Source organism: Lonchura striata, chromosome 6 (genome assembly GCF_050655825.1).
Source record: "Lonchura striata isolate lonStrDom1 chromosome 6, ASM5065582v1, whole genome shotgun sequence".
NCBI classification, from domain to species: Eukaryota; Metazoa; Chordata; class Aves; order Passeriformes; family Estrildidae; genus Lonchura; species Lonchura striata.
Genome location: NC_140708.1, coordinates 24,812,735 through 24,840,646, shown reverse-complemented (window position 1 = coordinate 24,840,646; position 27,912 = coordinate 24,812,735). Strand labels below are relative to the sequence as shown.

At 40.5% G+C, this 27,912-nt stretch overlaps 1 protein-coding gene and 1 long non-coding RNA gene across 2 annotated transcripts; one reads left to right on the top strand and one right to left on the bottom strand.

Moving 5' to 3' along the window:
- Positions 1-31: 31 nt before the first annotated feature.
- LOC146767056 (uncharacterized) lies at positions 32-19,981 on the bottom strand. Its single transcript, XR_014956145.1, has 3 exons — positions 15,332-19,981; positions 14,939-14,991; positions 32-5,995 (listed from the first exon to the last, which is right to left on the bottom strand). It is a non-coding gene; the product is annotated as an uncharacterized LOC146767056 (long non-coding RNA).
- Positions 19,982-20,215: 234 nt separating this feature from the next.
- PPP1R3C (protein phosphatase 1 regulatory subunit 3C) lies at positions 20,216-24,331 on the top strand. The gene is made up of 2 exons (XM_021540155.3): positions 20,216-20,248; positions 21,843-24,331. Exon 2 carries the CDS (start codon positions 21,844-21,846, stop codon positions 22,786-22,788), a length of 945 nt encoding a protein of 314 aa, XP_021395830.3. The 5' UTR covers positions 20,216-20,248; position 21,843; the 3' UTR covers positions 22,789-24,331.
- The last annotated feature ends 3,581 nt before the right edge of the window (positions 24,332-27,912 follow it).

Here is a 27,912-nt window from a genome sequence, read left to right as displayed (position 1 = left end):
CCCGCGTAACCGGCCCCCTTGGCGGGGGCCGTGAGGGGCACAACAAAGTACAGCACTAGCGATCCGCCCCAGAAGAACAAATGTGCCTTTGCTGTGTTCAGTAATTAAATGTAGGGTTTTCTGTTCAGGGATTTCCGCCCCCCCCCCCCCGCAAAGTGTGGAAGACTGCATTTGGGTGCCAATGGCTTCATGATCCTTGCACAGTTGCTTATATAGGAAAATACTGTGACTCCGAGGAAGTTCAGTGCTTGCAAAATAACTATGTAATGGAAATTATACAACATAAATAGCATAGTTCTCTTTATTAATGTCGAAAAACAGATATTAAAAAACCTGTTAGTTGACTTTGCCAGTTCAAGGTTTTGGAAGAGAACAGAAATTGTCCTCTCTCTCCCCGCAGCCCCGCAATAAACCTCACTGGCTTGGTGGGGGAAGCCTGAGCCCAGATGGGACTGACTAGAAGAGAATTCAGTTGATAATTCTGAAATGTGTTTTTTTATTCACACCATATTAAAACACTTTGGAAAAGGTAGTTGAATAGGGTCAGTAGCTTCCTGTTGCAAATGCAGAGATGAGTACCTCCAAACTCAATTCAACTTTCAGGCTGCTGTCACATTAGGAAATTAAATTACTTAAGTGCAAGGCAAAGGATCTAGCACATTTGCACAGTCTTCCATTCTGTCGAACATCCCTGTCCCTGAAACAAGGCAATTACATCCAAATTTTCTCTCCCTGGTCCATGCTAATGCCTAAACTGCACCCAGGAATTTTTTGTGGGAGACTACAAGCTATACCAGGCTGTCACCATGCTCTAGTGACAGATCAAGGTCTGATGCTTGTGTCTGTGTCCTGTTCAGTTTGGTAATTTACACATAGCCACAGCAGTGTGACAGAAGAATGCAGCCAGCACAGGGCACAAACCACATGCACTGACAAATGTGATGCCTTGGTCATGCGTGTTTCCTGTAATCCCACTGGCTTTTCTCTGTGCCTCCATTGAAATTCCAAGCTGTGCTCAGCAGGCAGGGAATAGCCAGAGTCCCACACATACATAATTCATCCACTGCTTTGCATGGGGCCATAATGTTCCTGCATAAACTGTCATCAACTGTGGCTCATAGGGCCTCTCAGACCTTCCCAACTTCTCCAAAGTCTGCATGATGAGAGCTTCCCTTCCTGCCTGCAGGCACCACAGACTGAAAACAGGACCTGCAATGCTGCCATTTGTATCTTTTATTGTCACCATTAACATGTTTGGAAAGCTATACAAGCTTTTGAGTTCATAAACCCTTCTCTGGGCCCACAGCAGAAGTAGCAAGTGCACTAACTTGACTACTTTCATTTTAAAATTAAAGAAGGGACTTTGTATCTAGAAGTGTGTGGAAGTGCAAGTACCTGTGTAAATCCAAACACATCCTGCTCCTCAGGTCTTCTCAGTAATTTGAAATCCAGAACAATATTTCACTGTTCTGCTGGAGCACGATTATAAAGAGCACCGCCTGAAATAAATTCTACATTTCTCTCCACACCACTATACCCAAAAGGTACTATTATTCTAAATTATTTGCAGCCTGATTTCCTTTTCCAGCATGTCTTCATTATAGCTTGAGTGTGAAACTACAGCAGGTCTTTATGAATGGAAACAACTTTGAAAAATTACACTGTAAGAGCAGGATTCAATTAGCTTTGAATTCAAGGAAGCAAAGATTCTCAGCATATTTTAGGACTAGTTATTAATAGCCTTCATAGTGATTTTTGAGATTCAACATAAAAACACCTCTCCTTTTTAATGTAATTTATTTATGTTATGAGAAAATAATCTGCAAAATCCAGTATTTTTGTTCTTCTGTACAATAGCATGGTTAGGAAACCATATCTGAAATATATGCCAAATCCCACCCAATACATGTGGTAGGGACTTTTCTAGAGGCAGCAGGAGGTTTGTAACCCACCTGTTACTAACACACCCTGAGAGGCTCAGGCATGAACAGCTTAGAAACATTTCACTGTTAATTCCTTTCAGAAGTATTTTGGAAGAGTGCTCAGTTTGTTCAGGAACATGCTTAGTTGGTCACTAGGGGGCAGGAAATGAAAGGAGATAAAAAGGAAGGAAAAAAAATAGAAAAAAATGACGGGGTCAAAAAAGGAAAAAGAAAAAAATTGAGAAAGATATAGAAAAAGAAAGAAAAAGAGGGATTGTTGGGCATGGAAAGACTACAGCAGCCTTAAAAATAAATTATTTTCCTTTCTGCTTAGGAGATTAAGGTTTACTTATGGGGAGAGACATTGTTCATGCCAATCTGCAAGGCAGTCCATCAGATTTAGGATTTTTGGCTGTCAGCCCTTCATGTTATGAGGATTTTCCAGTTCTTTCTAATTGTTCCCTGAAGTTCTTTGCCTTGCTCTTGGAAGCAAAGTAAAATTCTGGAATAAATAGAACATTTCAAGAGTTCAGAAATGTAGCTTATTCCAAAAGGAGAATAATTTAAAATTTATTCCATTTGAAACATTTCCAGATGAGACTTGGAAAAAAAGCCCAAATCAGGGATAATGAATGTGTACATCAAGAAATAATAAAATATTCTATGAAGAAAAGGGTTTGTTTTGGTTACTTATTTATATTTATTTTGATCTGTTGTTTTATTACTATATTTATATATATATAAATAGCAACTTTCTCAGTGAAAGCTTCTTTTTCAAAATGAAAATATCAATTTATGAAATACAGGCTCACTGCAAACTCAAAGCAGTACAGGCTGTACATCAGTAAATATGTGTAATACTGGATCTTTAAAGAAACTTTCTCCATTCCTCTTCTTATTTTATCCATCAATTACTTGGGCTATGTCTCTTGAACAAGCAGGAACTGGTTCTTTTTCTCTGCCAGTTACCCATGTGTAGTTATTGGTGTTTTATATGTACCTCCTTTATTTTACCAGCAGCTGGGGCTAAAGTGTAATAATTATAAAATGTTGTTCTGGAATAACAAATGGATTAAAAAGAAAGAAAGGAGACATGGGGATGGTGAAATGTTGAGAGACTGAGCTTTTCAAAGAGGAGCAAGCACAAAGCCACGTGGTCCCTATAGGAGATTGGGATACCCTGTCAGTTGTTCACAAGCTGTAATGGTAGGCCATTAAGTTATCAAAATCCTGTACCTGTTTATGCAGTAACCAAGATAATTGTTCAGCAGCTTCATGACCAGCTGTGGGGGCAGAAGTTAGAGAAGATTCGTTTAAGTGCTAGGGAGAAGCTTGCATTCTGGACATCAGCAGCACAGATAAGTGTCTAAGAGTTCATGGAAACTAGATTACACAGAAAAGAAAAGCCAAGATGCCTGTGATTTGTTTAAAATTGTTCCAGTTTTCTGTCAAAAATTGCTAGACAGAAACATGTCCAGAGGGCTTAAATGGAGCTCTTGTATGTTTTTCTATAGTGCCTGGAACATTCTGGGATGACAGAGAGCTTTTCTAAAAGTGTAGGCTCCTTGCATGCAAAGCAGAATTACACAGGATGCCAGCAGGAGAACACGGCAGAGGCCTGGGAAGTTGTTACTTTTTATTGGGAAGAAACCACAAACAGCAGAGGAGCAGTCAGGCCAAAGATCAGCATTGACTGGGGAGGCCAGCAAAACAGATTAATCTGTACCTTCAATAGGTATAATAATATGAAAATGCTAAAAGCAAGTGAAGGCAAACCAGAATATCTGTCCAGCCATGAAATTCATTTTTCTGAAGCCAACCAAAAGAAGAAAAAGTGTGGGCTAATTAGGTTAAAATCTGTGTAGAACTGACTGAGATAGTAATAGGGAAAGAGCAATTTGCTTGAAAAATCATCCTAAGGGAGAATATTTAGAATGAGCAACCAACAAATAGCGGAAGACTCTCCATGCATTTAAATTTCAATTCAAGTGACATTTTATTAACAAATTTCAGTATTTATTTTCTGTCCCAATTAAATGCAAAAAAATACAAAAGGCTCTGTGGAGATTCAGACATCTTCACAATCTGTCCTGGGCCTTTAACAGAAGTGTCCAGGTCCTCCAAGAAATTGCCAAAGCAGGCAGGTTTCTCAGTGTTTTACTTCTAATTGCCTTCTGAAGCACTGTTCCCCTTTCCACTGATGGCATAAAAAACCTATACTTTTAATTTGGATACCTAAATTGGTTGCCCATAGTATGTAAATACCATCCAGAGCAGGCAGTGTGAAGGAAAGCAAAGAAACTAAATGTAGTGTTTTTTAAGGAAGTAGTAGTGTACCACTCCAAATAGTTGCACATAGATTGTCAAGTTGTTATTTCAGGCTAGATCTTTGAGAGGCAATTTCCCAACAATTCAAGTGATGGCTTCTTGGAACAGCTAGTTCCACAGTCCAGGGAAAAAAATAGGAATATGAGGCTATTCTTGATTTCAGCCTAAGAAAAAGTTACTTAGTTTAAGAAGTTTTTATAGTTTCACCATGAAGCAATAGTTGTCAAGTCCAGTGAGTTTCAGTATTTCTAATGGAAAGCTCCTGCTGAAAAGTAGTCCACGGCAGTGATTCAGAAGAGCAATTGTGATGAATAGAAGGAATGCCATTACAGTGATATTGAAGTCAGACATTAAACCATTAAATTCCTAAGACTGACTGTGAAGAATATATTTATACAGATTTTTAACTGAATAACAGAAAGTAGGAAACATGTTCAAACATACCATTCATTTATGTGCCTTTCTCTGGATTTTTTTTTTATTTTTTAGCAAGAGAGAGAAAATTTTAAGCACTTTATTCAGGCATTTTATTCTAGGATTATTTCTGTGATCTTTTAAAATGCTCTAAAACAACTGAGATTTCTTCTATATAGTTTATATGAAGCCTTATAGCAATAATTTATGTCTTTATTTATCCATGGAAGATAATTTTGCCATTCAGTCTAGAAAATTACTGATTTTCTTCTTTTATCAAACATGCTTTGATTGTTGAAATGTGGTCTTATGGTGACTCTCAAAGCATGGGTACACAGTGATGTATTCTGACTGCCTAAAAATAGTAAAAGGTGCTAAATTTCACCTGGGAATGTGATTATTTAGCTCGATATGTGGTATTTGGCCAGTACAGCCAATGCCTAATACCTGATAAATTCCTCTTTAAATGGCAATACTTTTTAGTGTATAGGATAATGCTGTATAATGAAGATCTATCTATTTGGGAAATAGAGAATTTTCCTTTTTATATTTTAGAGGTTACTGAATATGTTTCTTTATAATTAAAAAGTAGGTCATTTTTACTTTATATGATTACATAAATGCTAAATATTGCTGCTAAGGTGGAGTTACACAAGATTTTATTTCAACAGCAAGATTACTAAATATATCTTAGATTCTATTTCTCTGGAATAATTCCAGGAGCATGAATGGTCATCCTTCTCTCTTTCCTTTTAAATTCTTTGCCTCATCTGGCCAGGCCCTTTGGTCTTCAAGATGAGAAATACCAAACTGAGTCTCCTACCTCACTTGCCCAGAAAATGTCCAGTGGGAACCTATTTTACTTCCAGATCTGCCTCATGACTTGAACAACTTCAAACTGGAAACCGAATGGCTGAATAGAAGGTTAGACTGGTGTGGACAAGTGGGCATGATGAAGATCTTAAAACTTTAAAGACATTTGAAATGTTATCTCTGCACACAATATGTGTGCACACAAATCAAGATCTAACAGCAAAATAGCATTTTTGACATTAGGTTACTAACTAAGAGGTTTTCTTCAGAAACAATTTCACTGATGATCCTTTCTCTGCTGTCTGGACAGCTCATGGAGCAGAGCTACTGCTGTCTTCCTCAATACTGTCCTTGCATTGAAACTATTCAGTGTGGACCAGAATAGCCCTTGCACTCTAGATGATAGGAGCCAGATGTTCTTGTGGCCCTCTTAGCTTGTAAACAGAAGTCATCTGCAACAGATAAACACTGGATACAAGTTGGCCTAATTTGTATTTGATCCAAGAGAAATAGTATTCCTGGAAAAAAAAATATATGGAATGCATGCTAGTTACTAGGAATCTTAAATGGTAGGCAAACAAATGATCATTTGAGTCAGTTTGACACAACCAGCAAAGTCAGCTGTGCATTCAGAAGGGTGCAGAGCACTGTAGAACTGATAAGAGTGCATGCACAAATGGCTCAAGGGTTTTCTTCTCCATTCAGGCACATTACATTAACAGTATTTGATGATACTATTAGGAATATCAGTTTCCCTTTTTATGGCTACATTGAGAGATCCAAAAGCAGTCGGTGCTGTAGCAAAGATCTGAGAGGACTTGGTGCCGATTTACCACAACAACTGATAAATGCCTGTGTTCATTTTATCCGAGACAGAGAAGTCACAGTAAGGAAAAATCAGGAGGAAGTGGGAATCCTCCAATTTAGCCAAAAGAGCTTGTAGCAAAATAAACTTGGAATAAGATAAAATTGTACATTTCTGAGCAATTCTCACTTGGCATCTACTCAGGTAACACAGAGAGGGAAGTTCTGGGAAGTTGGATTTACCTATAGAGAGTGTGAATCAGAAACTGTCTTTTGCATCTAACAGCACAGTAATACCATATTGTGGTGGAGAACTGGTCTGCTTTTAGCAGAGATCTCAAAGAGTCCTGTAGGTGTAGCCCACCTTGGCTAAGAGCTGAATTAGTTACTTTTTTCCCACGTGGCCTAGTTCTGTCTAGCAAAGTTTTGGAATATTTGGAGTAGTCATGTTGACTTACATAGCGAGCTTTGCTAATTAAGCTGGTCAACTGCCAGTCCCTTTAGGATAGGAGAAGAATCTGAAGGCTTTGCTTCTGCACTGGCAGAAGAGTGGGAGAAAAAGAAATAAATCTACTATAGATTCCCTTAGCTAACATTCCTCAGCACTGTGTTATTTATTTCTGGACAGATTTATAATGTACTTTGATGCTGAGCTCATAACATTCTAAAAAGGAATATTTAATAAATCCCCGAAGAGAAGAAGCAGAAATCAGAACATCATGCTTCAGTATAGTAAGAAATGAAACAAGTATTCATGCTACCTTACATTGTTCAAAAAAGCTATGGGAAACCATATGGTGAAATCTAAATTATGCATTAATGGCCACCCTGAGACCACTCTCTAAAGCAACATCCTTGTCCAGCAGATGCTGACTTGGAAGCTTGGGTTAAGATATGGTGTGAGCTGGTGGCTTACACTGCACAGGGCCACTAAGGCTGCAGGCTGCAAGGAACTGGTGAGACAGGAGGATGGATGGACGATGGGCAGGGAGTTCAACACTGTTATGTGAAGTGTGCACTACTTTGCACTTCTTGCAAAACAGCATTTCTACAGCTATCTTGTATTTTTTATTGAGGTAATTACCCAGTTGGGATGGTAGAAGAGTTAACTGTAGGTGTGGTAAGAGTTAATTCCAGAATGAAAAAGGAGTGAAGTAAAAGCAGATGTTCTGCAAAGTGACACTAAAACTACCTAAAGAGTTCTGTTGGCAGAATGGAGTAGTAATAGCCTTGCTATTATTATTAGTCTGATCAGAAAGGATGAAATTCAAGCTATGCTCACACACAGGCCAAGCTCACAGAGTTACTCAAGACTCAGATCTGTATGTATGGACAGAAGTCAGCTTGGCACAGCACTGAAGCTCCTCCTTTAGGAAAGCAGCTAGAGGAATCAGATTTAACCTTTAGTTACTGACTTGCTTTGGAAATATACTTTTTCTTGAAAAAGAATCAGGGAATCCAAGACTGTGTGTTTGTATTTTGAAATTGCCTAGTTACTGATTCCTTTTAATTTCTAAGCTACACTTTGTCCAAATACTTTACACAGAAGATTTATTGGCAGTTTGATTTTTCTTCAGGCAAACTGCCAGTGTCCTAGTTTAAACTCCTGCTTCTGCTCTAGCTGTTCCCAGCACAAATGTGAAAGCTTAGGTGACATTATACTCTTTGGACAGAGGTTCCAAATTCATACTGTGACAAGGCTTAATATAGCCCCTCTGTGTCTATATCCAGAGGAATTGTGCAAAGCAGCTGGGTATGTGGTTACTGGGAGTAATGGCAAAGTCTGATAGTCTTTTTAATTCTGATGCCAAGCATCCTTTATAAATCTTACAACATGGTGCCATTTGGAAACCCTGCCTTCTGTCCATTGTTTAGGGAAAAAGAAGTTGAATGAAGAGAAATCACTATAAACACAATAATGTGATAATATCACCATAAACATAATAATATGAATTATGTATCAAAAAGTTTCAAACCAAAAATTTAAAATCAATAGAAGACCTTGAATTTTTAGGCCAAAATGGGACTTCTGTTATGCTAAAAAACTGCATTAGAAATATGACTAACAAATTAAATTGTAATGCTGCACACAGGATATTTTGTACCCTGTTGTTTTGCAAAACACTTACAATTACTAAATGGAACTATTTACAGAAATGTTAACCAAGAATCCCAAACAAGAAAAAAACTCCGCATAAAAAAGTCTAAGAATTTTTTTTAATTTTGGGAGGTGAGGGGGAAATATTTTCACCAGCGACTGACAATTATCTGCACTTTGTGTCTACGTAATAGGAAAAATTATATTCCTTCTCTTGTAAGAAAAAGTTATGCTTACAAAAAAAAAGCCCCAAACAGTAACAGCCTTTCCAGGGACTAGTCACTGAGAAGATCTTCCATAGTTCCTTGGTACCTTGATTGGTGCTTACTTCACATTCTGTCTTTCAATTCAGGGATCTCTAAACAGCTTCTTAACTAGAAAATTTTCTGTCAGGTATTGGGAGGTTTTAAGTTATCGGGTGATTAAGATAAAAAAATATGAAAGAGATAGTGGGATTTGGTTTTCTGTATGAAGCATAGCTTGGACAGTTATGTTGTGCTGTGTACAGAAACAACTTGACATGGGCATGGACACTCCAGGCTAAATTTGGAAGGAATTCAAAGCAGGGCTTCAGTGACCTGCAGGGATTTATTTGAATGTTCTTTTCCTTTGCTATGTACCTTTTATTATCTTATGTCAGTCCTCCAAGTTTATCAGTGTGAAACTAACACTCTCCTATTTTTAAATTGCTTCTGAATAGGGAGTAGAACCTTTCCTTTAAAATACATGTGAATAGTTGTGCATTTGTGCTACCAAATTGGCACGTGTTTGCAGCAGACCCACTGACACGTTAACCTTGTTTTTGCACCTGGTGTGTTAGCATATGGTAAGACTAATTCACTGATTCTGTGAGGCTCCACTTTGGAGCTCACAGGCTGTGCACCTTAGAAGCTGCCTCAGCTGCAACTGAAAACAGGGCTGCTCTTAGTCATTTTTCAGGACAAAGGAGTTCATCTCAAGTTCTGCTCTGTCTTCAGCAAACACCTGACATGATCCTACATTTCTTAGAAAGACTCACTGGAAAAAATCTTGACTGTTTTCTGTTAGCTGCAAGTGGGAGGAGGCAAGGATGAATCTGATCCCTTTCCCTTGTGTCCTCTGGGCAAGAATGATACACTGAGTCCCTATTATATTGCCTCCAGTAACCTGCTTTGCCCCAGTGCAGGCATGAGTTTTCCACTGTGGAAAGTTTGTTTTGCAGATATGTGAGCCCCAAGACTGGCACACTGAACTGTTAGACACTCGTGACTAGCACAGCTCCTCTAACTGCAGGGATAAAAAAAAAATAAGTAGGAGGAGAAATGGGATGTCAGGAAAATGTGCTTCTTAAAATGTCACGTGTCATTTTAGCTGTCATCTTTTCCTAAATTTTGCGCTGCATCACTTGAGGTACAAGGTGAAGGAAACAGAGCAAAGGGAGGGCAGTGGCCAGCATCTCATCTGAATTAGAGGCCTTGTGCTTAGCACTGCTCAAAGACACTAAAAGATTTTTTTTTAAAATAACACCCAAGACTGAATTTCTATCAGAGTAATGATGTTCAGATAAACTCAAATGTGCCTACAAAACACCTGCAGTGAAAATACAGAATTTATGAAGACTTAAAATTGCCCTTCCTATTTAGACAATGTATCTAAATTATTTTTGCTTGGACCTTTTTCGTACATTTTACATTTAAATTTTGACATTTGTGATGGAAAAAAAGGACCAACATGAACTGGCAATGCTCCTTCTGGGTCCCCTTTGAAGAAAATGCATGACCCCTGTCATAGCATCTGCTCAAAGACAGAATAAAGCCTCTAGATACACAGCCTCTAGCCCAATTTTATCCTAGGGTGACATCCATATTTTTCCATCATGATTTCCTCCTGCTCTTTGCCACCTACTCCAAATTAAACCAAATTTAGTAGGCAATTGCAGACATTCCTATTCAAAAGTGTCCCCTGGCAGAAAATCAGTGCCCCGTTTTTCAGATTAAAAAAGAGCAAGCAAACTAAGCATTTTCTCAGGATGTATGCTTATATCTCTCTCACCCACTCTAAATCCATGCATATGCTTTTTGCATCAGCCATCCTATCATCAGCCCTCTGAGCCTGGCTACCAAAGGCAAATTTAAGGTGTCTGAGTCAATTATCTGCAGGAGTGAAGTCTCAGTGGGTAACTGAACTCATCTACTCAAAAGACTTAGAAAGGAAGAACACCAGATTTAGATTTGATAATATATATCAACAATGGAGTCACAATACATTTTGGTAGTAGTTAAAATACTATGTAGAAGCACCTCAAAAAGTTCTACAGTACTTTGGCTACAGGTTGTTGCAGTGTCTGGTTTATCTGTAAGTCATGTTTCCTTCCTGCTATAAAGTCTTGCTCTAATTCAGACCTTCAACTATCTAACTCTTTGGATAAGGCATGGAAACATGGTCATTCCATCGTTAAACTTACACCAGTATGAATCTGCAGGGAAAGAAGGTTTGCTCAGCTGGTCTGTGTAACCACTCCTTCTTCCATAAACAGACAATATAGACAGATGAAATAAATGTTAGGCAACATTTCATCAAACTGTAAGATTTTTATGGCATTTCTTTTCAGCATTACAACAGATCTGAGTTGGTTTTTGCCATTTGATATGTTTATAGTATAGTGGTACTGAAGTACAGAAACCCATGGATTCAAAGGAACCCCATGCTGTTAAATTTCTGCAAACTACTGTGGCTGTGGGGAGGATGCACAATGAAAGTATAATTGTCCCTAAACTTGGAATACATCCCAATGAATGTGTTTCTAAACATCATCTTTCCCTATCAAGGAAAGCCTGGTAGGATTTTCAAGTTCCCACCCTTGTTGTTAGTTGCATTGTAAGGGTTACACACTTCATGTGGTAATAATTGTTCAGGAAAAGACCTTCAGGAGTAAAATTACTCTCTCAAATTCATATGGATAAAGAAAGGAAATGATCCTGAGAACAGAGGACCTCAAAGACCCATGAAAACAAGAGACTGTATCTCTGTTGACTTTGCTGAGAAGGTATCATTAGAAATGTCAGCCAGAGAATCAGGACGGGGACCTCTTATATATATGTGTGGGATGTTATTCATACTTCACACCAGTCTGATGTGCTTACACTGGAGTAGGTCTCCTGCAGTTGCATTAGGAACAGCTGTTTTTTATCAACTTTGCATCCAACTCTAATAGTTTATACACTTTAAACAAAATATAGATGAATGTCTTCTTTTGATAAAAATGGTAAAAAGAATGTTTTGCTAGCTTCAGCAAACTGATGTACAAATGAAAAACATAAATGCCAGAGTCCAGGAAGCTCCCTGTTTTGGACAAAATTACTTTCTCCTGCAAGAAGGATTAATTTGCCTTTATTTTTGAATATGGCTATCATAAAAAAGAGGGCACAAGCATAAGCCTGGAATAAAAAGCTGTAGTAGGCTATCAACTATATTATGTATTTTTAAAGCTTCATATGCTGTTTGAAAACATAGAGGACAAAACAAGTACTATATCACTTGCAAAACTTATAACAAGGAAGTAGGATACACTAGAAGAGACAGTAAATGCTACTGACTTTAAGGCTGATCTAAACCTTTTAATTTAAAACAGGATCAGTGATGGAAAGCATAGCCCATCTCAATTGCACAGCATCTAGAAATATGATTTGACAATAGCCAAGAATATGTTTAGACTTGTGAAACTTTAGGATGTAATATGAATCAGCATTCATGGTTTTTGGATGAACAGATAATGAATCATCAGTTCTCTTCCTCTATCTGTACTTACATAGTGTTACATAAAAGGGTCAGGTATACTATTTTATTTTCTGGTATTATACCTGCAAGGCACACATAACCTGATTTTGAAACTAGCAGCCCTGATAATAGGGTGTAATTTCTAAAACAGAGACATTCCATTGACCAACACCCCATCCTGCTTTCAACATTGTTGTGCTATGACTAGCAGAGAAGTTTCTCCTTAAATACCTTCTTCATGGGATATTCAAACACAGACTGTATAAATTATGAATATGGCTATTATCTTGAGAAGCCAAATGTGTAATATATGACAGCAGTAATAAAATCAATGCATAATTTCTGTGCTACCGTTTTTATACAGGACTAGAGTTTATTTTCTTTCATGCTCATAATCTTTATTACTGCCCTGAGAAAAAGCTACCAAGGGAGAAACTTCTCTTTCTCTTGGGGTACAGATAAATTTAAAAAGTTAGTAATTTAAATGAGATGGAAAAAGATTTATTGTGTAAATATTTTACTTCCCTCCATTCCCCCACTTGCTCCCAAAGGACAGAACCACAACTTCCTCTCCCATAATAGACAGTTGATATGGCCAGGCCTTGGCTTGGTGACAGCCAGCTTCTGTCCTATGAATAGGCTGAAAATGCTTTGGCTAGACTCAATCTCTGAGCCTCTCCTGTTAGAGCTATGCATCTTTGCATGCATAAATATACTGCAGAGAAATATATGGGTGTATAAAAAAGGATCAAGTACTTCAGGATGGATTTTCCCTAACCTAGGAGAAGGACAGGAATGCCATGCCACCAAAGCCATGTGTTATTTTTTGTCCCATCTCATACTCCGTGAAGGGATCCTTGATAGAAAATCTTTGCTGAAGGCAAAGAGAAAGGTTGGCTTTGTTGAGTTTTGTTTTGTAAATGTTATGTTTCCAAGAAGCACTCTGTTGGATATTTATTCCTTTAAACATCAGAACTTCATTAAAAAGAAAAAAATTCTAACTACCTCTGGGTTAAAAGAAGCTTTTTGCTTTCACCTAATCTGGGAATAAAATCAGAATTTCTTTCCTTGCCCCCTCCCACCCCCCCAACACACTCAGTGATTTCTCTTCAGATGAAAGCCCTCAACTCCTCATACCCTTAAAGTGTACATTATGACTAGGAAATGCATGTCAGTGTCACCAAGGGGAGATCCTTGCCTTTGCAACGGAGTGAAGGGTAGATGAAGTTAGGGCATGAGCTGTGTTTTGCTCAATTAACTAAGTCCATCCCAGTGCCAAAGTGGATAAAAAGAGCTAGTCAGGAAGGATGTGTGGGGGTTAAGTTTGCATTTGAACATTAGGTTTGCATTAATAGCAGTGGAAGATCACCAGCATGGTTAGTGGCCTGGAATGTGCTATAGAAGGTGAGACTGAGGGAGCTGACTTTGCTTAACTTGCAAAAGAAAAGCTAAGTTAGAGTGGGTCAGACTGCAGCCTCCCAGTACTAAGAGGAAATCAAAATAAGATGGAGCCAAATTTTCCCTTGAGAAGTCCAGCAAAAGGAAAAGAGGCAGTGGTCGCATGCTGCAGAAAAGGAATTCCAGACATATAGAAAAAAACTAATAGAGTTGTTAGCACTGGCACAGGTTGTCTAGAGAGGCTACGTCCTTGAAGTTGTTAAAAGCTCAGCTGGACGAGCAACCTGAGCAGCCAAATCTAACTCTGAAGCTATTCCTGCTTTGAGGAGGAGACTGGATTATGTGACCTCAAAAGGCCTCTTGCAACCTCCACTATTCTGTGACTGCAATTCTCCAGAGAACCATGAAAGATTATTCTCACTGATTAAAACCATTTTAAATCTTGCAAAACTTACTGTAAGCATTATTGCATATATGGAGCAGCACATTTTGACAGTAAACCATCTGTGTTCTGAGAAGCAGCATCTAAGAATAACCCAAAGAAACCAATTCATTGCAAATATATTATTTAGGCCACAAATCTTTCTACACTCAGGACCATAACTAGTTCTCCTTCCACTGCAGGATGAAAGAGGACTGATGATGTTACAGCACTTGGATTGAAGAGCTTCATTCTTTACAGCAAATCTAAAAATGAAGTTAATGTCTGCCTGAAATTTGACCCCCATGAAACTGAGGAAATATACATTCATATACATATGTATGCTGCACTCAAAGAGGCATAACTAGGTCAGATCCTGGTAAACTCAAATTTTTTTGTCTGAAGTGGTTAGAAATTAAACTAAATCTGAAAGAGAAAAGATTCATTCACTCATCTCTTAGACATATGCCATAGGGGAGTTTGTTCCCTGCACAGAAAATCCAATAAAAACTCAGCACAGAATTTCACTGTATTGATTTCCAAGCCCCATTCTTCCTTGTGATACACAAGACAAAAAGGACCTTGTAAGAGAACCTAAAATAGAGAAATGGATCATGTCTTTTGGTTTGCAGAACAAGAAAAGGAATGTTAGTCAGGCCCTTCAAGGGCTTCTAAACACTCTGTGTGAACATCTTGCAGCAATTAGTTGGGCTGCTGTCAGATATAGCAATGCTTATTCAGGATGAAGGTTTTATTCAACATAAATTTTATGGGAATGGTAATCATATTGAATAATCACGTGGCTCTTGCAAATCTGTAGGGAATTGTGCATATGTGCATAAAAATACCACATTTTTCCTTGAGAGATTGCAAAGAACAAGAATACTGCCCACATAGCTGATGGAAGTGTCTGCTGAACCAACATTTGCTTCTTCACACAACATTAAGCATAAACCAAATTGCACAAAGCAGCATTTCACTTACTGTTTTCTTTGGAAAAGACTATTCATCAGCAGAGGTAATTCCTTCACCTGGGCCTAGAGGAAAAAAAAGAGAGAATAAACACTGATTATCTACACACAGCAACATGATTTATATTTATTAAATGTTTGGCCACAGATTATCAAGGTTCAGCCATCTCAGCTATGTGGTTAAAAATAAAACCCACAAAAATAGAGAAAAATAATCTTGGAATGTTGAAATACTACATTTATTTCAGACATTTAGGAAAGCCCTTGTATTCTCAAAAGTTAATCTGGTCTGTATTTATAAGTCAGATTTATATTCATGTAAAAAATATATGTATGTGTTTTGTTTTCTGCACTCTTGTAAAACACTTCATGGAAAGGTCAGGTTATTCTAAGAATGAATACCTACATTTATGCTCTTCTTTAGGTTTTCTTTCATTTTTCACTCTACATCACAGCAATCTATAAATAATGTGGCATTGTCTTTATTTTATCTTTCTACATACTAGCAAAGACTTCTAAAAGACTGCATTCATTAAATCAGTTTAAGGAATTTCACTCAAATTATCCTGAATTTAATATAATCACATGACATTAAATATTTGAGCAGCCTGAGATATGTTTTCTTACTTTTTCTATGTCACTTTTTTCAGAAAGCAACACACTTTCCTGCCACTATACATTTTCAAAGTGATGATTCATCTGCAATTGACTAATTTATCATTAATCAGCCTTAACTAGATTAGACATTTTAAATCAATTTGTAGCCTCTATTTCAGTCCAAAGCTTTCAGTTTTAAGGAATTTAAATGTCTTTGAATTTAACCTTAGAAAGTTCCAAGAGTGGCAAGAACTTGCACTAGTGACTGAAATAGAATGAACCAATGAATGCCCAAAGAATTAGACCCATGTCCTGTTACTGTAAGAAAATATAAACCCCATCCATCTTTGCATGTGCATTTGGCTGCATGTTGCTTGTCCTGCTCTCTAGGGGATGGTTGTGGCAGTACTGCAGTGAGGGCAGGGCAATATTTTTTCCCAGACTTTCTCTGATTTGACTATTAGCAAGTGATTACAATTTACAGGCATTTCAGTGAGGGCTTCCCAACAGCTGTAGCATGTTGGATCTGGTTGAAACCACCCCCCCCCCCCCCCACCAACCATGAGAATGGGCTAATAAAAATTCTAAAAATATTCAAAAATTATTTCTGCCTCATATGGACTGTATCAGTGCTGAAGAAATTCCTAAAACAATAAGAGAATTTCCCAGGACTAGTTTCCTTGTATAAATTTGCAACCATTAGTAATTTTCAAAGTTCACCAAAGGGCTCTGAGAAGCAAATAAATAATATAGCCTTCTATTAGGACTTAATAAAACTCTGCTTACAGAGTTTTTCATTAGATAAACCATTAAAAGTAATTATAAATTTTAAATGCTTACAGACTTGCTGTGTATCTGAAAAATCACTATTTGCCTTACAGTCACATTCATAGAAAACTGCAGCCCAACTTCATAGATAATACACATTTACAAAGATTAGTTTTATAGCGGAGAACAAACATTGAACAGAAGAGCTCAAGACAAGGAAAAAAAATGGCTGCTGTTTACCTTGTGTTACAGAATTGACCCTGTCTATTACCACAGATGTTCTTTAAAGCCATTAAAGCTCTGTCTCTTTCACAGGTGTTGTGTGATGCTGCAGGAACGAGCCAGCCAAAATAAGGTGGACATATTTTGTTTTCTAATGACACCAGTATAGTGCTGCTGGCCTAGCAATTGGTTTTAGTTTCAAGCCCAAAACCAAATCAAAAGGCTTTCCTGCTCAATTGCATACTGTAACTGCATTAAGCTAGCACTGCTCTCCCACCCAGCAAACAGTAAGGATTTCTCAAGAGATGCTTTACTATGCAAGTGAAATGGACGTATGTTCTTCTCTCTGGACTTTTTTACCTATAAATGTGGTAATGACTTTACTTTGCTCTGAGGAAATATTTGCCTATCTTCAAAAGCTTCAAAAACCTTTAATTAAATGATAATAGCTCCTCTACTCCTTCTATATCCTCCACTGCGATGTTTTTCCTTTCTTCCTTCCTGAAGTTGTGGGGGAGGATAGCAAAGAAGCACAGCGACCTGAAAGTAATATAGTCATAGTAAACACAAAATCCTTGCTTAATTACTCGGTCCCAGAACAGAGGCTGAAAAAAAAGCAGTTTTTTCATTCTCATAAAATGATAAGAGCCAGCAAAGAGATGACCAGAGCAGCCCATTGCAGTGTGATAGCTGACAGGAAGGCACAATCACTCATTATCTGTTCCCAGAACTGCTGATTGAAAGGTTGTGGTTAGTTCAGCTGAGGTGAAGAATGGCAAGATCTGGAGGACCATCTGCATATAAAAGCATTTGCTGTGGAGCTAATACCATATATTTGTCTTTGAACAGAGCAGCGTGAGCCCAGTTGCCAGTTTGTCACTGAGCAACCTCAATGAACTCCTTGCAAGCGAGCCTGTGCCTCCCACTGCATCTGGACCATCTAGGCTGCAAACTGCTTTAAAAACGTACATTTAAGATTTAGCGAAACTATGGTAGCTATAATAAATCTGTGTTTTCTATAGCTAACACGTTGCAATTAACTTACTAGGTCTAATGTGCCACTTTTTCAGGAAATGACAGAGAACTAGTCTGGGTGATCGATTTGGGTTTCCTTCTTACAGAAGCAGTTGGAGGTACAACCCCCTATGATGGGGCTTGATTTTATAATCAGCCGTGCTTTTTCCACTTACATATTTCTGCCACTGTGCACCTACCAATGTCAGAAAAGCTGATATGCCACAAAGTGCTGTCAAATGCCCAGTAAGACAGGAGATTTTTTTTCCTCTGGTGCTCCTATTTTAGCAGCACGATTTGAAAGGTAAGACAGACAGACAGATCTACATTTTAAGATGCCAAACCAAAGTATCTGGAAACCTGAGTCCTCTATAAAAAGCACAGCTAGGGAACCATCACTGACAGGACAGACTGGTGTGTTAACTCACATAACCCTGTCAGTTTGCCTCAATGCAGGGATGCCTCCCTGGATGAGGAAAGAGTTACCCTTGCTCTGCACAACACTCTCTGCTTGTATTGGCAACCAGGAACTGGGACACCAGACCACGGCCATGAATGTGCTCCAGAGTACCAATTAGGCACAAAGTTCCTGTATCCAGTCTGTATTTACTGACTTGGGCAATGATGTGCCTGTGAAAGGCTCTGGATCTCACTACCATTTTTTTTCCTAATCATATCACTTTAAACAGTCTTTCAATATGTTTTCCAAGTTAGGCAAAACAGGTATTTTACACAGCAGAAGCAAAATATTTTATAGCACCAACAGTGCAACGAGCTACTATATAGCAACAGAAATATGTGCAGGAAAGCCTTGAGGCAACTCCTTTTTTACAGGCCTCAAGCAGCTCTTATTTAGTGTCTGCAGATAGTGTGATAGAGCAGCCCCAGCTCTGCTGCACGTGATCTCTGCTAACACAGCAACCCAGCTAAGGAGTGTGTGTGGACAGAGATCCAAGTAGTACAGGCAAACAAACGCCAGAGTTATTTACTGATTTTTTTATGAGTAAATAGAAGAGATTTGGTAAGTGCCAGCCATGTGTCCAGTCTTTCCTTATACCCATGGGTATGTTTGACCTAGTTTACTCCAGGTGGGGGGGTTGAGGCTGAAAGTCTTTGTAGCTCCTCCAAAAGAAAAATAAACTTGCAACTAGTAAGGCTATTAGCAAGGCTTCCAAAACACAGATGCTGTTTTCTATCACTTTCTGTAGACAAAGAATGAGAAAATATCATCTGCCTTCGATAGGGAGCCAGCAGTCACCAAAAGATAAAAGAAGGGAAAGGAGAGGAAGAGCAATGTCAGTAGCAGGGATGCAGCTTGAGAAGTGGAGGACCAGGGAAGGCTGTCCTGAGTAACTGGCTCCAGGGAACAGAACAGGACCTTCCATAGCCCTGTCTGCACTGCCAGTTAATGCTTCAGGCTTTGTCTGGGTGACACTTACTGTCATGTACTGTCACAAAAGGCAGGAACTTCAGTCACCAAAGGGCAGAACTAAGAAACTGCAGTGTTACTGGCTGGTGAATACTCTCATTACATGTACAGAGGCAGATACTGATCTATGTGCCATGCATCTGTCATCAGAAGGCTCTAACCTTTTCTGTTTGTGCCCTCTGCTTGTATGTAGCTTGAATCCAAGGTGAAAGTGTCCTTGTCATCATCTGGTATGCTCACACCCTATCTTCTAATAAATTCTCACGCATAAGCAGTAGAGCTTTTATTTCTTTTGCTCACAGATCAAGAACAGAAAAATCCTTTACTGTTTGCTCATCACTGTAAGCCCCCTTTGCTTCATGTAGAACATAGGACTTCCTGCTGTTCATTTGTATGTTGTCTCATTTACTGGTAAAAGCTGTGAACTCAGAAAATCACAGTTCATAGACTCCCTATCACATCTTGTTACGTTGACTGCAAGCTATCTCCCACCCTTGGGAAAGAGCAGCTGAGCAGCAAGAAGATGGCAGTGGAACCGTTCATCTGCAGAAGACCCGGAGAAAAAGTTAGCATCCAGGACATGGTCTTTGAAGAGCAGTAACTCAGCAACAGACCTCTAGTAGGATTACTCAGCCTGCTGTGGCTAACGCTAACGCTGCGGGGGCTGCCTTCCACCACCTTCTGTCCCTTTCCTCTGGAAAAAGGCAGTAGATAAAATGTGGGGCCTATAGCAGGGCCTGTCATCCTCAGGCAGTGCACAGATCACCAGGTGTGCGAGGTGAAAAGCTGTCTGCACCATTTACATTAAAAGTTCAAAAGTACTTTTTCACTGAGGACAAATGCAGTTAGACTCCAGGATGATGGATTTCTGGCCCTGGGAACATTACCTTCCAACTTAGTGTCCCGGCTTCTTTCCAACGAAGCAGAGAAGTCTATAATTTAACACAGGTTTTGTTCAGCCGCACACGGGCACGCGAAAAGCCCTGGCAGAGAACGCCGCTCGCTCGCTGGCTGCCGGCACGGCCGCGTGCCCGAGCGAGTCCCCGCCGGACCCCGGTGCCCGCAGCTGCTGCCGCCCTTCCCGGAGCACGCGGGAGCGGGGCCCGCTCCGGGCGGGGGCACCGGGGCTGCGTCCGCCCGGCAGCCCCGGGGCACGCGGCGGCCCCGGCGGGAGCGGCCCCCCGCCCGGCCCCGGGGCCGCCCCTTGGCCGCGGGCCGCGGCCCGGCCCCATAAAGGCGGCGGCGCGGCGGGCGCGGCCCGGGAGCGGCGGCCCCAGCACTGCAGCGCACCAGGTAAGCGCCGCCCGGCCCCGCTGCCCGCCCGGCCCCGCCGCCCGCCCGGGTCCCGCCGCCCGCCCGGGTCCCGCCGCTCGCCCGGGTCCCGCCGCGCTCCGCGGGTCCCGCCGGCCGCTGCCCCCGCCGCTGCCGTCCCCGCCGCTGCCCGAGCGCCGGCAGCGCCCGGCGCCCCCTCCAGCAGCCCGCAGCTGCTCCGGGGGTGGGGTGGGGTTTGCATGCTGGGCGCTTGTTCGCTATTTCGGTGTTGCGTGGGCTTTTCTCCTTTTTTATTATTTTTTTTTTTATTTTTTTTTTTATTTTTTTCCCCTGACACTGCAAAAGCTCGGGTCACCAAAGTTGCAGAGAGAGTATTTCTGAAGCCTTAGTTCTATTCCTAATAAAGCAAAGCAAGGCAAAAGTTGATTAATTTGATTCGGGCACTCTCCTCCTACTGCTTATTATGGTAAATACTCCGCAAATTAAAAAAAAAAAAAAAAAAAAAGGCAAAAAGAGGCCACTGGAGCTCCTGCTTTATTTTTGGCAGGGCTCTGGAATACGAGTGAGAACTCTGGGAAGCAGAAAGCCATTTATTTAAGTGACAAAGCAAATGCCTTTCCATGATTCAACAAAGCTCTGTGTTTCCTGCAAAGACTGCATCCATTTCAGCAGGGATGTGCCATGGTTGAAGCCCCTTTTTAGAAATATTCAAGCTATCTGGCATTGCATGGGCCATGGCCTTGCACAGTAATTTTGATATCCGTCATTGAGAGGGAGGGTTATTAGTAACTCTTTACAAAAAAACCTGTAGCATTCTTATTGAATCCTTGCAGTAGACTTTCAGTATGGTCTTTAGGGATTATAAAAAGTTGTTTTAAAGTCAATTTTTGAAGCCTAATGAGGTGAAAAAAATAGCATGCCCTTCTCTTCTCCCACTTTTTCCCCCTGCTTCACTCAGCAGTTGACATTACCAGTGCAAAGAGCCCTATGACTTAGACCTGGGTTCACAGCTCATAAAAATACTTCTAAAGGTGCTTTAGTATTTTTATTCAACTAAACAATTGCCTAAAAAGATAACTGACAGTTGTTCAGAGCCACAGAATGATGGTTCTGCATAAAGATATATAGAATCCCATCTGATGCTCTGATGGGATAGGCAACTTGCTTAATATAGTGCTGTCTGTGCTCAGAGATGAAGCAGCTGATCCAGCTTGTTGGAATTTTAAGACCTCACTCAGGGCCTCTAAGAGGGAAGTAGATGAGCACTTCTACTTTAACTGGATTCGTTTTACTCACTACTAGAATGTTCTTTTCTGTATCTTTAAGAAAATATGTTCAACTAGCTTTCACTAAAATCTGTTTTTCAGAGTTTTGGATAAAGAAAGGAGAGTAGATTTTAATTGAAGAAATTTAGGGTTGGTAAGAAATGACTGACTAGTTTCAGTGTGGTTCCTTAGGCAGAATTGTCAATTTTTATTTTAGCCTGCATTGTTTAAAACTGTGCAGAGATGAAGCCGTGAGTAATTAAGATAATGGATGAAGTAAATACACATTCTTGAGAAGCTTCTTATCTGATGTGATAAATGATGACATCCGGTGTTTCTTCTCCATTCAGAATGTTACAGGTCTTGGACCCGAGACCCTTGCCCAGCTCCAGCATGCCTGTGGATATGGCCATGCGAATTTGCATAGCCCATTCTCCGCCGCTGAAAAGCTTTCTCAGCCCCCTCGAGGACTGCCAGAGAAACAGCTTTGTGAGCAGACTCAAACCTCTCAGGCCGTGCCTTCATGTGAAATGCGACTCTGAAGATCGGAAGAGCGACTGGAACCACTCGCCAACCCGAGCCAAGAAGCGCGTTGTGTTTGCAGACTCCAAGGGGCTGTCCCTGACAGTGATCCACACCTTCTCCGAGTTCCAGGAGCCCCCTGTGTGGGATCTGCCTTTTGACCTCTTAGGCATTGAGGACATAACATCTGACTTAAAACTCCATGAGGAGAAAACCTTAATTCTGGGTTTCCCTCAGCCCTCAACTGACTACCTGGACTTTAGGAACCGTCTGCAGACGAACCTGGTCTGCCTGGAGACTTGCACCCTGCAAGAGAAGGTCCTGTCAGGCACTGTGAAAGTAAAAAATATGAGCTTTGAAAAAAAGGTTCAGGTTCGTATTACTTTTGATACGTGGAAGACCTACAAAGATGTTGAGTGTGTGTACATGAACAATGTTTACAGTGATTTTGAAAATGATACCTTCTCATTTACCATTGATTTTCCTCCTGCCATTTCCTCTGAAGAGAAGATAGAGTTTTGTATTTCTTACCAAAGTGGAGAACATACCTTCTGGGACAATAATGAGGGTCAGAATTACAAAATTGTACATGCAGAGTGGAAGCCTAATGGTGTTCAGATACCATCTGCCAAGGCAGGCTATGTAGATCTTCAGACTTCAAGGAGAGGACAAGAGAGAGAACCTGACCAGATGGGCAGTCCAAGGTTGTCCAGTGGTCTCTTTCCCCAGTGGCAGAGCTTGGGTCAGATTGAAAGTTCATTACCATACTGGTGATCCATGCTACTGAGGAAGAATCCTTCCATTTGGCAACAGAACAGTGCTAGATTTCTGGTTCACATACTGCATGGGGAAACCACCTGGCAGGTTTTGTTTGCTGTCTGAAAAAATCCAAGTACATTAGACTGTGGGACTTGTTGAACCATTTTACGCTCGTGAAATCCTTAGCCAAACTTTATCCTTGGAAGGAGAGAAAACCAAGGTGCAATTCATGTGTATGCTACATACTATAGGAGTAGCTTGCCTGTATCTCAAGTATATGCTGCTTTCTTCCTGCTGTCAGCTCTCCTGGGTAGAGAGAGACTTGCAAAGTAGTATGGAAGGCAATGATGTCTCAGCCACCTGGGGTAACTGTGTGTGAGAGTATGTGTGTGTGCACAGGGACAGAATGTCTCAACTCATTTTGCACCTACCAGGAGTGCAGTAGATGCTGTCAGGAGGCTTGTTGTGACCAGGTAGGTAGGGATGCATGGCAAAGATTTCTGGCCTCAATACATGTTAAGAAATTTGGAGAGGATAATGGAAGTGGGAAAAGGGGAAGAGGTAGAATGTGCTACATAACTTGGAGATGTGCAATGTTTTGATTACTTCTTTCCAAAGTTGTTTTTCTAAATCTCAGAGAAAGATCTATGGGATAAAAAGAAGACTAAAGAAAATGATGCAAAGTGAATAGTAGGAGTGACCACTGCTTTAAGAAATTGTGTCTGTCCTTACTGTCTATGTGAAGCCTTGCATTTGATAACAAATGTAACCTTGACTTCATAACCCTACTTATTTAGCCTGCAGATGGTTGCCTTTCAATGTTAAAAGAAAAATGTGCCTTTGAAAAAATTTTAAAGCCACCCTAATATGAGAAATATAGGGTTAGGCAACAAAACAAAATGTTTTGTGAATTTCCTACTTTGTAGTATCATTAGGTGATTCCACTCATCACCTGATCTAATCTTACAGCATCTGATGGTTGGGTATCTTGCTCCTAATTGCAACGTTAGCCATGACTTTTCACAAGTAACATAGGCAAGGTCCTTCATATTGAAGACAGTGAATTAGCTGCACTTTGTGAGAGCTAATTTCTTTAGAAGAGCAGGGTTGTTAGTAGTTTTCTCTAGACTGAATATAGGCTTGCACATAGAAAACTGTTCTGATTTACCTCATTTTTATAAGTTTTTGGTTTTAGACTTTAGTAAACTAATATATATTTTGTATCTGTATGCTTATAATTTAGCTTTCTGAACTGTCAAACTTTAAATGTTATCTGCATTTCATGCAAGACTTGTATGAGAAATTGTCCAGTACATCATCAGCAGGTGTGAATGCTGGCCCACCTTTTAGCTATACAGAAATGGTGTTAACATCAAAAAATAAATCACATTTTTGTCCACAGCTAAGAAGTATAATAGCCTGAGTGTGAAGCTACTTGCAGTGCAGCATTAAATACTAAGGTGAAATAAGCCTCTTCCACTAATTGCACTTTTCCGTATGTAACCTTTGCTGGTATGTGTAAACTAGCCATTTTAAGAATAAATTTTATTTTGATACATCTGGTTCTCGCTGTGTCAGCTCAATCTACATATTTTCTCAGCTTCTGTAAAACAAATTTAGCTGCAATACGAGGTACAACCAGTTTGTTCTGTGCCATGGGATCTGCTAAAGCTGGCTGTGGTATGGCATCTCAGATCAGAAGCTGGCATTACCCTGAAAACAAACTCCAAGCTCTTCACTAAAAGAGAGATCCTTCAAAGTATTCGCCTTGCAAGTTGCATAATTTTAAGAAACACTGTATCTCACTAAATTTACCTGGAATATTTTGGATTGACAGATTTTGTCAAGGATCTTGCTGTGCTGTGGGCAAGTCTGGCAGCAGTGCGTCTTAATCTGAGGGCCAGACTTACCTGCTGAGCTAGATCATACGTGAAGTGTGGATGGGTGGATGTAGGCAGCAGCACTTAATGTTTTCTGGCTTGCTTTCACCTGAACTTGGCTGGCTGCTCTGCCTCCTGCAGCTATGCTGCTCTCTAGGGCAGTGGGAGGTTATACCCAGGAATCCACAAAGGACTCCCTGGGGAATGAAGTGTCTGCTGTGAGCCAGCCACTCGCCTCTGATGCTGCAGCGTGGCCTGACAGGCGCTGAGAATGGAGAGAAGGGCGGGGGTGGCTTCCAAGGGCCCTCGTCCCCTGGGGCGTGGGCAGAGGGCACCCCTACTTCTGCACAGCCGAACTGAGGATTTCCTAGGACATCAGCTCACTGACAAGATGCAGTTTAATTCTGCCTGCAGCACACAAAGTCAAGGGTTTCCAGAAAGAAATCTGGCTTTAATTGTGAAAAAGCAATTCCTGAAAGGCTGAAGACATGAAGCTAACAGCAAGTTGCTGACCTGAGGAATTAATTTAGTGCTTCCACATGGCTGGACACAGAGCCCACCTACCAATCTCAGACTCAGTTATTAAGTACACTGGGTCTAAGTGGGCAGAAACTCTTATATATTGGATCATCAGGTCCCTGCTCTAGAAAAAACAAGTGAACTAAAGAGAGATTTGTAACTTAAATGGCTTGAAGGCTGCTGTCTCAAGAAATTTGTGAAATTTGGCTTCAACAAACCAGATGTAAGGCTAGTGGGTAAAGCAGAAGCCCTCTAGCATGGGGGCGAGCAGCATCTCTTATCCTCCAGCCAGGCTTTGAGAGCAGCCAGCCCAACTATCCTGCTCCTGACTGAGACATAAATCACTTAAAAATACCAGAAGACAGAGTCCTTTGACCAAGCCTCGGCTTTGAGCCAGCTGCTTTGCAAAGATGCCTTGCAAGGTCCTACTTGCTCAGCAGAGAGTCGATGTGGTGCTGTAGTGTTGCTCAGCAGCTTCAAAGCTCTCCCTCAACTGAAAGGGCAAAAGATTTCTCCTTTCTCCACTCCCTACCAAAGCAACACAGTTTCACTCTTCCCCCTTTTAAAGCAGCTCATGTTTAACGCTAAAGTTCACATCCATGGAAAAGATAACAGGCTCCTGGAGAAAAGCTGTAGCAACACTAAGGCATATTAACTGAGAAAAATACTAGTCTTACAAATATTTCATCAAACACTGAGAAAAACATCACCATTGGAAAATTGTCTCAGCATCTTAGATGCCCTTTCAGACATATCTGTTCCAAAACCTGAAGGTATAAAGCAGATGTGGTCCTTGAAAAAAAAAAAAAGCTTGCAACCTGTGGCATCATCTCATTTGCTTAGGAAGTCCCTTTTTCAGCTGCACTTGTAGGTCTGTATTTCCAGCACTAATGTGACAGCAGTGAATAACTGGATTCACTCCTATACCTCTGCAATGTCTGATTTTCACTTATAGCCTATGGGTGGCACAATGCTTACAGACTTTATTCTTTAAATATGAGTGTTTCTAGTGGGGTTCCTAATAGCTGTGCTCACTTTTGAGAAGCTAGATGTAATTTTGCCATGCAAAATTAAATTAGAATTTGCTGGTGTTTTATATTAACAAGGATCTATCACCCTGGAATATCAGTGTCTGAACATTTCCTGAGAACATAATTAGAATTTTCATGGGCAATTAGTGAATGTCTTTTTCTGAAGTTAAATATAGCTAAGCAAATCACCACAATTTATATGGTAAATCTGGCATATTAATGGTAATGTGGTAGATTTTACAGTGTTAAATATGCATAAAGCAACAACTCCCATCTCTCTCAGATACTTCTGAGATTTAAAATGAAATGTAATCAGGAATAAAATATTTCCATGAGGCTAAAATAAAGTGTGAATGTGCTAAATCCTCTTGAGAGGTGTCTGCTCCTGTTTCAAGAACCACCTGTACTTCAACCTGTCCTGGCTGCCATTTGCTTCACATACTCTTACAGCCCTTCAGGGATGGTGGCTTCCAATTATTCTTTCCTTATTTTAAGAGTCTCCTCAGGTCCTAGCCTGATTAAAACTAAGCTCTTAGCTTCTTGTTTTATTCTGCATAGGCAAGAAGAAATGACTATTTTTTTCTATTTACAATAGCCTGCAATGGCTTGAGAGTAAAGAACAGCTCTCTCCTCTCTCACCACATCCCTTCTCTAGGCTACGTAAAACTTCATTTCATTCAAATGAACATTTTGATTTGCCATCCTTGTTTGGAAAGAACTTGTTACAGCTTTGAATTTTTCCTTAAAGCAGAAATATCTCTCTTGACTAGTCTGGCAAAAGCCTCATGGTGTGGTCCTCATCTTCAGCAGTGAAAACTTAGCACAGCTCAGTACCCATTTTTCATTGCTCAACTGGCTCCATCCATCTGATCAGAAAGGCCTGGGGAATGTACAGCTCATTTCAGTGCTCCAGAGCCTGTCTGTGAAGATCATGACAGCTGGACAGATTGAATCACTGATGCACTTCACTGACCATTTATCCTAACGATGGCAATTCCTCCATTAAAATCATTAGTCTTTTTCCTGTTCCTCCTCCCTATATTGCAAACTGCTCCTAACACTGCAGACTTTGTTTACCTCTTTTCTGACATAGTCATTGACTTACTGTGCTTTCCTTTCTTCCCTGCTCCAGTAAGAAAATTCATATAAACTTGACAGGATAGGTGCAGAGAGCCCCAGTTTTTGCACTGCTCACTGCAGGTGGGCCAGTGTCAAGCTTGGTAAGTGAACCTTTCAAACAGTGAGGTAGAAAATACCAGGGCAAATTCTGGTAAGGCAAAGCCTGAACATGCACAGTGGGGCTGCTCTTTGGCACTGCAGCCTGAACACACAGCAGCTCAGGCTGTGGGTACCTGTGTCACAGCCCCAGTGCTCTTTGAGCACAGGGGGAAACAAGACTGCTCAACAGCTAAGCCTTGGCTCTCTGACAGCAGGGACTGTCCTTAGGATTATGGTTACAATAAGCTGTCCTGGGTTGTAAAATAAGCTTGTATTCTATTTGCCATCCGTCGAAGGCAAAACCTGTCGGACAGGTTTCGTTATCTCTCTCAAAGACAATGGTTTGCACCGTAAAGGCAATGGTTTGTTTATACACTATTGACTGACTCCCTGCCGGGCTGGTAAGTGAGGGGGGTCCCGCCCAGAGGGGGAAGCAAGCACTCTATTAGGGTTTAAAGGGGTAGCTTTTGGGGAGAGAGGCAGCTCGATCG

Bases quoted from the DNA above. Each gene is read 5' to 3' on its own strand.
- PPP1R3C (XM_021540155.3), top strand. From the start codon at position 21,844: ATGTTACAGGTCTTGGACCCGAGACCCTTGCCCAGCTCCAGCATGCCT.